Source organism: Physeter macrocephalus, chromosome 11, assembly GCF_002837175.3.
Source record: "Physeter macrocephalus isolate SW-GA chromosome 11, ASM283717v5, whole genome shotgun sequence".
Taxonomy (NCBI): domain Eukaryota; kingdom Metazoa; phylum Chordata; class Mammalia; order Artiodactyla; family Physeteridae; genus Physeter; species Physeter macrocephalus.
In genome coordinates this window covers 96,236,614-96,247,488 of record NC_041224.1, presented here as the reverse complement: position 1 = coordinate 96,247,488, position 10,875 = coordinate 96,236,614, and the positions used below count along the sequence as shown (strand labels likewise).

The 10,875-nt window shown below is 36.6% G+C and overlaps 1 protein-coding gene across 13 annotated transcripts in view; it reads left to right on the top strand.

The window, feature by feature from the left end:
• GANC (glucosidase alpha, neutral C) overlaps window positions 1-10,875 on the top strand; it is an 82,456-nt gene that overhangs the window by 23,383 nt on the left and 48,198 nt on the right. For 11 of the 13 annotated variants that reach the window (XM_028495423.1, XM_028495427.2, XM_028495421.2 and 8 more), the window contains 3 exons: window positions 1,277-1,459; window positions 7,496-7,544; window positions 10,257-10,323. In XM_028495423.1, the coding sequence (XP_028351224.1) occupies window positions 1,277-1,459; window positions 7,496-7,544; window positions 10,257-10,323 (299 nt within the window). The remainder of the gene's footprint in view (window positions 1-1,276; window positions 1,460-7,495; window positions 7,545-10,256; window positions 10,324-10,875) is intronic. The other 2 variants (XM_028495422.2, XM_028495424.2) reach the window with 1 other exon arrangement.

The following is a 10,875-nucleotide window of genomic DNA, read 5'->3' as shown; positions in this document are numbered from 1 at the left end:
TCCTTCAATTTGTTAATATGGTATATCACATTGATTGATTTGCATATATTGAAGAATCCTTGCATTCCTGGGATAAACCCCAGTTGATCATGGCATATGATCCTCAATGTGCTGTTGGATTCTGTTTGCTAGTATTTTGTGGAGGATTTTTGCATCTATGTTCATCAGTGGTTTTGCCCTGTAATTTTCTTTTTTGTGACATCTTTGTTTGGTTTTGGTATCAGGATGATGGTGGCCTCATAGAATGAGTTCGGGAGTGTTCCTCCCTCTGCTATATTTTGGAAGAGTATGAGAAGGATAGGTGTTAGCTCTTCTCTAAATGTTTGACAGAATTCACCTGTGAAGCCATCTGGCCCTGGGCTTTTTGTTTGTTGGAAGATTTTAAATTACAGTCTCAATTTCAGTGCTTGTGATTGGTCTGTTCATATTTTCTATTTCTTCCTCGTTCAGTCTTGGGAGGTTGTACTTTTCTAAGAATTTGTCCATTTCTTGCAACTTGTCCATTTTATTGGTATATAGTTGCTTATAGTATTCTCTCATGATCCGTTGTATTTCTGCAGTGTCAGTTGTTACTTCTCCTTTTTCATTTCTAATTCTGTTGATTTGAGTCTCCCTTTTTTTCCTGATGATAGACCTAGGGATTTTAAGTGATGTCTCTGAGCTTATATAACTCCTGGGGATCCAAAGCATCCTAAAATTCTACATGTCAGATTGGGCTGCTGGAAGTCAGGTGATAAATAAACAAAAGTTTCACCTTTCCATCTCACTTTGGACTGAGTGAATCAGTAACCCAATCTGTGTTATTTACTCAGTTTCTGAGTGTAGGGTTGGAATGAGAAAGAAAAGCAAAATGTTTAAATTCTATGCACCAACTTGTTACTAGACTGTCTAGACCAAAGTAATAATGATGATGAGAGCTAACATTTACTGAGCACTTATTATGTGCCAGGCTCTGTGCCAAGTGCTTTACATGTGTGATCTCATTTAATCCTCTCAAAAAGCTCTATTTGTTCTTGCTTTTATCATTTCCACTTTACAGATGAGGAAAACAAGAACTAGAAAGATTAACTTGTCCACAGTTATACACCTAGTGCGTGGGAGAGCTATGTTTAGTCCAGGCTTTCTGACACCAAAGCCCATGCTCTTAATTACAGCTCTCTACTGCCTTATCTGTGCTATGTCACATGAATATTGATTTACTAATTTGAATTGAGAATTGCATTGAGCCATGTAAACCTATAGCAATTTATTTTTCTCTTCCTGCCTTGTTTTCCAGGCTGATTTCATGCTCAGGGGATACAGGCAGTCTCGTATTGGCAAATGGAAAAGGAGATCTGAAGTGTCACATCACAGCAAACCCATTCAAGATAGACTTGGTATCTGAAGAAGACGTTGTGATGAGCATAAACTCCCTGGGCCAACTGTACTTTGAGCAGCTGCAGATTCCTCCCAAGCAAAGGTATTTTTGCACATTACTTAACACATAAAGAACTTAAGAAACCCTGATTGTGAATACCAGTTGCCTAAATAGATAACACATCGCCATAGAAAACTGGTTTGCCTTATTTGCTGGGATATTGTTCTAAGAAATTTCATCTTTTCACCTGTGCAGGTGAATGCAGGCTTGATGACGAAAATTATTCTCAGACACTTGTGAAGATGACATTCTTAACACATCCTGTATGTTTGACTGACGACATTCTCTACTCTACACATCCTTCTAAAAAAGCATCCTGTTAACTTTTTTTTTTTTATAAATTTATTTATTTATTTTTGGCTGTACTGGGTCTCCGTTACTGTGCGTGGGCTTTCTCTAGTTGCAGCGAGCAGGGGCTACTCTTCATTGCGGTGCACAGGCCTCTCATTGCGGTGGCTTCTCTTGTTGCGGAGCACAGGCTCTAGGCGAACGGGCTTCAGTAGTTGCAGCACGCAGGCTCAGCAGTTGTGGCTTGCAGGCTCTAGAGCGCAGGCTCAGCAGTTGTGGTGCACAGGCCTAGTTGCTCCACGTCATGTGGGATCTTCCCGGACCAGGGCTTGAACCCATGTCCCCTACATTGGCAGGCAGATTCTTAACCACTGTGCCACCAGGGAAGCCCAAACCCTGTTAACTTGATAGATGCTAATGTGAACTAACATGTCTTCAGAATTTCATTTTACCTCCTTAGAATAACATGAGTTACCTTAGACTTGAATAGTTGTCCAGGAATTTTCTGGAACCAACCATTTGATCAAAGCTGTTTGTGTGTGGGTCACATGAATTGGAAGATAGTAGTAGAAGGAGATTCTTCTTCCATTTTTACCAATATTGTCTTTAAATCCTCCAGTCTTTCTATTTTTACCCAAATAATGAACATTGTATATGAGCTGCAGAAAGCATTCAACATAGTGATTTTTTTCTGAGTTTCAACTTATTTCTATTTTAAAATTTTAATATTAAAAAATCTTATTTTGGGACTTCCCTGGTAGTGTAGTGGTTAAGAATCCACCTGCCAATGCAGGGGATGCAGGTTCGAGCCCTGGTTCAGGAAGATCCCACATGCCGTGGAGCAACTAAGCCCATGTGCCACAACTGCTGAGCCTGTGCTCTAGAGCCCACAAGCCACAACTACTGAGCCTGCACACTACAACTACTGAAGCCCATGCACCTAGAGCCCATGCTTTGCAACAAGAGAAGCCACCGCAGTGAGAAGCCCACACACCGCAACGAATACCCAACGCAGCCATAAATAAATTTATAAAATATAAATGACTTATTTTATCACAGAAATGTGTTCATTGAAGGAAAAATAGAAAATATTGAAAAGAAGAAAAATTAAAATACCGATAATCCTGCCACCTACTCTGTTAGTGCCTTATGAATATAATTCAATTACTTTTTTTGACTGAAAATACTAATAGCATAACAAATCCCTGTATATTTGTTATTTATATTTAATTCATTATTTATTTATATTTAAAGCATTAATATTTAAAACATTTTTTCCTTTTACTACACTCCCATTATTTTTGTTTTATTTTGTTGTAGAGGTGATATCTAAGTTGGGCTTTTTAATTTTTATTTATTTTTTTAATAAGCGCATTGTACAAAGGTGTATATACACAGTGAGATCAGCTCGGTGCTTTGTGATGACCTAGAGGGATGGGAAAGGGAAGGTGGGAGGAAGGTTCAAGAGGGAGGGGATATGGGGATATATGTATACATATAGCTGATTCACTTTGTTGTACAGCAGAAACTAACACAACATTGTAAAGTATTTATACTCCAATAAAGATGTGGGGAAAAAAAAGGTGTATATAGTGAAAAGTCTCCCTCACCATTTGTGCTTGAGCTACCTCATTCCATCCTTGAAAGTAATCAGTGTTTCCAGTTTTCTGTGTATCCTTCCAGAGATAATTTATGCCTATACAATAAGATTAATGTATTCTTTGTTTTTTCCTTTCCTGACACAAATGATATCATCTTTACACATTATTCTGTACCTTGCTTTTTCCCTTTTACCAGTGTGGTAGTTTCTAATTTCTTTAAAACAGCTATATAGTTTCTATTATATGGTTACACTGTGATTCATTTAGTTAATCCCTGCTAGTAGACTTTAAAGTTGTTTCTGATATTGTTTTACAGCTACTTCATGAATAACCTTGTATATGTGTCATTTTGCATACATGCAAGTATATCCATAGACCAGAGTCATAGAAGTATAATTTCTGATCAAATGGTTTGTACATTTGTACTTTTGATAGATGTTTCCAAACTGCCTCCCATAGAGGTTGTGTACTAGTTTATATTTCCATTATTTGTATTTATCTTTGTGTTAGGAAAATTAGATTATCCACTTGGGAAAAAAAATGTAAGTTAGGTCCTAACCTCAGAACATTAGCAAAAATGAATTCCAGATAAATAAAATAAAGCACACAAAAAAATTAAAATAGGAAAAAATGTAGAATTTAAAAAATCTTATTAGTGTGAGAAAAACTGAAGAGCCATAAGGAAAAGGGTTGATTGATTCAATTACTTAGAAATTTTAAACTTTAAACTTTATTATAACCGCAAAAACAAAATACAAACAAACAAAAAAACTTGAACAAAATGAAAATGCAAGGACTTGTAATTTACAGTCTGGCATGTGAGGAGCTCAGAAGTAGCCACAAACAAGAATGAAATGTCAACCAAAAAAAAAAAATTACTCAAAATACAATATAGACCTAAATGTAAAACCTAAAACTATGAAACTTCTAGACAACAATGAAGAAAATCTTGAAACCTTGGATCAGGCAAAGATGTCTTAGATATTACACCAAAAGCATGATCCACAAAAGAAAAAATGAGTTAAATGGACATAACCAAAAGTAAAAATGCCTGCCCATTCAAAGACTATATGAAGAGAATGAAAAGATAATTCATAGACTAAGAGAAAATATTTGCAAAGTATATATCTAATAAAGAAGTTGTATGTATTGATATAATATAGAATGAACTCTCAAAATTTAAGAAAATAATCTAATAAAAGATTTGAACAGATATTTCACCAAAGAAGATATACAGTGACAAATAAGCACTTGAAAAATATGTTCAATGCCATTAGTCATTAGGATATTGCAAATTAAAACAACAGTGACGTACTACCACACACCTATTAGAATGGCTAAAGTTTAACAGGCCGACCATATTGTTAATGTAAATTGACCAAATAAAATTATATCCTTCTTAGCAGGAGCTGATAAACTGACACTGGGCTTGGAAATGTAAAAAAAATTTTCTGTAGATGGGGTGAACTGAAACCAGGGAAGAGTGAGTTCACTAGATGGGGGGAACATGTCTATTTGGAGTGAAAGGTCAGTCCTCAGCATTGTAATAACACTAATGTGTATATTCACAACAAAGTAATGTCACTACATTTAATAGCACCAAAAAGTAGACATAGTGGGGACAAAAGTTCCCTGATATAAATGGCTGCCGAGACTTATTATCCTTGTGGATCCTTGGGAGGCATTTTTTGAGACCAAATTGAGACTGGTCCCCGGGCAGAATGTTGCTCTCTGCCTGTTGAACATTCATGCTGCAAGAAGAGGTAATGAGCCTCGTTCTAAGTACAGATGTACCTTGTACTTGTGTAATGTCCTAAAGGAGAATCATAGTTTACATGCAATCTTGCAATCTTCTGCTATGCAAAGTGTTTATTTTGCCTTTTTCAATATATTTGCTTGACTTAGGCACTTTGAACAAGGAAAAGAAAAATAAAACACCTCTGAACTCTGATCTTTCACTGCTTTTGTATATTCTGATTGTGAAGTTGAGGGTAAGGATGTTCAAAAACCCATGGGTAATTTATATGCCTTCAGAATATTGTGCCTGTTCTAATATGATGAGCTTTTAAAACACTTCGTTAAAACATGAATCAATTTGTGTAATTGTATAGATACTCAGCTAATTTTGAATGCTGCTGATGGCATAACTATATATAAATATAAATATAAATTTTTTTAAAAATTGTTTGCGGTACGCGGGCCTCTCACTGTTGTGGCCTCTCCCGTTGCGGAGCACAGGCTCTGGACGCGCAGGCTCAGCGGCCACGGCCCACGGGCGCAGCCGCTCTGCGGCATGTGGGATCCTCCCGGACCAGGGCACGAACCCGCGTCCCCTGCATCGGCAGGCGGACTCTCAACCACTGCGCCACCAGGGAAGCCCAAATATAAATTTTTATATCCAAAAATATATTCTTGTGTGCTGCTTTTCCTACCTGGCGATGTTATTTCATATAATGAAGATTGTTTTCTTTTTTACTAACTCATTTCAAAGGGAAAGAATTTTACTTATAAGCAAGCTGTTTTTCCCCCAAACATTCCAAAACAATTCTTTTTCTTCTTTGTTTTTTTCATCCAATAAATGATAGCATTATGATCTTTAAAAAAGTAAATAGCAGAGCAGTTTTTCAGTTATCTGAAACGCTGTCTCCTGGGCTGCAGTCCTCATTTTGCCCCCAATAAAACTTAACTCCCGACTCTCAAAAAAAAAAAAAAAGAAAATAGGAGTAGTTGTATTAATTTCAGAAAGAGCTAACTTCAAAACAGGGAAAGTTATCAGGGATAAAGAAGGCCATTATATAATGATATAGGGGTCATTCTCTGAGAAAACATAACAATCAACAAACCTTAATGTGTATGTGCCTGATAACAAAGCATCAAAATACTTGAGGCAAGAATGATAGAACTGCAAGTAGAAGTAGATGAATCCACTATTATAATTAGAGACCTTGACACCCTTCTATCAGGAATGGACAGATTCAGCAGGGAGAAGATCAATAAGGACATATTCTAATTCAAAAGCACCATCAATCAGCTGGCTATAATTGACATCTATAGTCTCCCTCATCCAACAACAGTAGAATACACATTCTTCTCAAGCTCACATGGAACATTCACCAAGACCATATTTTGTGTCATAAAACACACCTTAACAAATTTAAACGAATGGAAATCATACAACACCAGCTCTCAGACCACAATGCAATTAAACAAGAAATCAACAACAGAAAGCTGGAAAATTCCAAAACACTTGAAGATTAAACAACATGCTTCTTAATAACACAAAGAAGAAATCTAAAAAGAAAGAAAGGAAAAGATTTCAAACTAAATGAAAATTAAAATACAACTTATCAAAATTTGTGGGATGCAGCAAAAGCAGTGCTTAGAGGGAAGTTTGTAGCATTGAATGCAAATATTAGGGGGGCAGATGCATTTGAAGAGAGGCACATAGGAACTCCAAAAGAATAAGTCATTTCTGTTGCTTATGCTCACTGGTAGGTTCATAATTGTTCACTTTAGTATTATTCTTTAAACTCTGTGAGTACATTATATACTCTTCTATATGCATGCTGCATTTTACACTAAAGAAAAAATTAACATATAATGAGTATGAATAGACAATTCACAGAACTAGAAATACCATTTAATGTATAAAAAGGTAGTCTGCATCATTAATGGTACAAGTTCAAATTGAAATGCATTATCTTTTCTAAAATTTTAGATTGGCAAAGAGTTAAAAAAAAATCCATGAAGTCTAGTATTGTTAAGAACAGAAGAAATATGCACTCAAATACAACTATAGGTGTTAGAATAAGTTGTCATCATCCTGCAAGACACTGCATCATGTTGCTCCATTCTAGGGTAATATTGTGCGAGAGGAACTGTGTTCCACCTTGCTTATGTTTTGTTTAAATACGATGAACATGTATTACATTTATAATAAAAAAAACTGATTAATTATTTTTAAAAGAGTTAACAAGAAAATTCAAATCTATCTACATTTTATAAGAAATCAAGCTGTTGGATTAATGTTCATCATAAATGTTTAATTTCATAAATTTATTTTTATAATGATGTTATTTTTAATAAGTTAAAGGATATAATTTATGGGGTCTCAATATTTGGAAATGAAAATCTTTATCATTGAACAAATTGTCAGTCTTGCCATGAGTGAAACAACTTTATATTACAGCAGAGCTACCAAGGAAAATGAGGAGGATACATCAGATGACACCACTCAGGTAATCTACATAGAGTAATTTATCTTTTTAAAATGTTTTTCACTCTCATCATCATTATGTGGAATATAATGGGTCTGTTCTTCCCTTATACAGGTGGATAGTTGGTAAATGCTTTACTACATATAAATGGGACCTCCTGTAGGCCAGGCAATGTTCAAGGAATTGGTGCTGTATCATCAAACTAATCAGATTCCCTCATTATCATGGAGCTTACATTCTTCTAAGTCACATTAACTTTTTTTTTGGACTTTAAGAGCAAAGGAGAACTATGGAAAGGTCTTAAGCAGCAGAGATACATGGTCTGATTTCTGTTTCGGAAAAATTATTTTGGCTAAATTCTGGAGAATGGACATTCCAGAAATCTCTCATCCAAAGCCCCACACATCTTTAAAGGAACCCCGACAGTAGCTATGGCCACCAAGAATGGTGAAAAATATTTCCAGTGCAATAAGACAAATACTTCTTCCTCTTGAGAACTGGCCCATACTGATGAATATGAGAGAGAATAATTTTTCCATTTTCAAATAGGGAAGATAAAAACTAACACATTTGTGCCTTACACAGCTTTGTGACAATATGTTAGATTAGCTTTTGGGAGACCTCTAATCAGATAGCTTAGATAGTGGTTTTGAGTCAAACACGCCCTTGCAGGAATCTGATGAAAGCTGTGAACCATCTCTGTAGAAAAAAAAATTTTTTTTTTCCTACTGTTTCAGGGAGTTCACAAACTTTAAAGCCTATCTAGACCTCCGGATAATAATCCCACATTAAGAATTCAGGTGTCGTTTTAAAAAAAACAAACAGACTCACTTTACAGAAGCTTTAATTATGAAGAAACAACCTAGAAATAGGGAAAGGGCTCACTTCATTATTATTATTGTTATTATTATTTATTTATTTATCTATCTATTTGTTTATTTATTTTGGCTGTGCTGGGTCTTAGTTGTGACACTCAGGATCTTCGTTGCAGCATGCGGGATCTTTTAGTTGCGGTATGAGAGATCTTTTAGTTGTGGCATGCGGACTCTTAATTGTGGCATGCATGCGGGATCTAGTTCCCTGATGAGGGTTCGAACCCTGGCCCTCTGCATTGGGAGTGTGGAGTTTTACCCACTGGACCACCAGGGAAGTCCCTCACTTTTTAAAAAGAAATGTGTTTTTCACATACACACACAATTATTTTAAAATTTTTTCATTTTACCAGAGAAAAGGTGACTTCTGTAAAGCTTGAAAGTTCATGGCTCTAGGTCAAAAGGTAGTGAACCTGAGCAGTGGCCATCCCAGCTGACTTCTCCATCCAGCACAGGAACACAGCCAGTAGTTGGCTAACTGAAGCAGGGGAGAAAGTGCCCATCTCAGCCAAAATCTTTGCTTAGGGTCTCTCAAAAGAGACCCAAGTTATCTGATTCTAAATGTTTTTGCCTTACATATGTAAAAGACTGCATTTTGCAAAGTGCTTTCACATCATTTTGGCTCTTTTAAAGATATTCACGTCAAACAGTGTGGCAGTTCCTAAACAATTAAACATAGAATTACAATATGAGGGGCTCACCTGGTGGTGCAGTGGTTAAGAATCCGCCTGCCAATGCAGGGGACACGGGTTTGAGCCCTGGTCCAGGAAGATTCCACATGCCGTGGAGCAACTAAGCCCGTGCACCACAACTACTGAGCCTGCGCTCTAGAGCTCGCGTGCCATGATTACTGAGCCCATGAGCCACAACTACTGAGCTCGCCTGGTGCAACTGCTGAAGCCCGCATGCGCCTAGAGCCTGTGCTCCGCAACAAGAGAAGCCACTGCAATGAGAAGCCCGCGCACCGCAACAAAGAGTAGCCCCTGCTCGCCGCAACCAGAGAAAGCCCATGCCCAGCAACAAAGACCCAACGCAGCCAAAAATAAAAATAAATAAATAAATAATTAAAAATTAAAGAAAAAAAAAGAATTACAATATGATCCAGTAATTCCATTTATGGATATATATCCAAAACTGAAAGTGGGACTCAAACAGATATTTGCAGTCTATATGCATAGCAGAATAATATTCACAGTAGCAAAAAGGTAGAAGCAATCCGGTAATCCAAGAGTCATTGACAGATGAATGCACACACAAAATGGAGTATATACATGCAATGGAATATTATTCAGCCTTAAAAAGGAAGGAAATTCTGATACATGCTACAAAATGGATGAATCTTGAAGACATTATACTAAGTGAAGTAAGCCAGTCTCAAAAGGACAAATACTGTATGATTCTACTTATATATCTAGAGTTGTCAAATTCATAAAGACAGGAAGTAGAAAAGTAGTTGTCAAGAGCTGGGGGGAGGGGAGAATGGGGAATTATTGTTTAATGGGTGCAGAGGTTCAGTTGGGAAGAATGTAAAAATTCTGGAAATGGATGGTGATGATGGTTGTACAACATGTGAATGTACTTAATGCCACTTAAAAATGGTTAAAATGGTAAATTTTAAGTTATGTATATTTTACCACAATAAAAAATATATTCATGTCTGCTATAGATCATAAGGATGATTAATGGCATTTATATAGAACATAGATCTAATTTATTTAATATACTGATATCACAAATTGGCCTTTTAAAAGATGAAATCACTTCCTCAGTCTAATATTTTAATCAAATAAATGTGCTATTGTGATAACAACATTTGTTGCAATATATAACCTCAGTTTGCTCCCTTTTTTTGTGCCAATAGGAAAATCAAGAGGAACTGGGCCTGTGGGAGGAGAAATTCAGAAATTTTGTGGATGTCAAAGATAATGGTACAATTAAAACTGGTGTAGTGTTAAAACAGACCTTTCCAAAATGGCCAAAAGTCTCTATCTAAAAGTCCCTTGAGCTTTGGCACCTAAACACGTGACTTCTGTAAGGTGAACAGAAATCTCATGTTTGGGTCCCCTATTCTTCAGTAATGCATTGCAATAGAGAAATAGTGAGTGTTTGACTTGTGAGGAGTGTAGGAGAAGTATAGGCCTCTTGGAGCTTCTGGTCTCATGGAGGTCCGCATACTGCTTGCACTATCCAGTGAATCAGACAGCTGCAAATTCCACATTCTATTTTTATGATAGTCAAGTGATGAGAAACCAAGTTCTAGAGCTCATTGGCTCCAACATTTCAATGCAGTGCTTCTCAGCCTTTTCCAGGCCTCCCCATCATTCATGTGAGCATCATGTGACCATCTATGACATTTCTCACTAGGCTTAGTGATGGGGGGGAGGGTGTAGGTGTCTGGGAAGGAATTTGTCCCTTTAGGAGACACGGTTCAAATACTTGGGGCTTATTTAGTTGGAAAAAATACTCACTTTTCTCCTTAT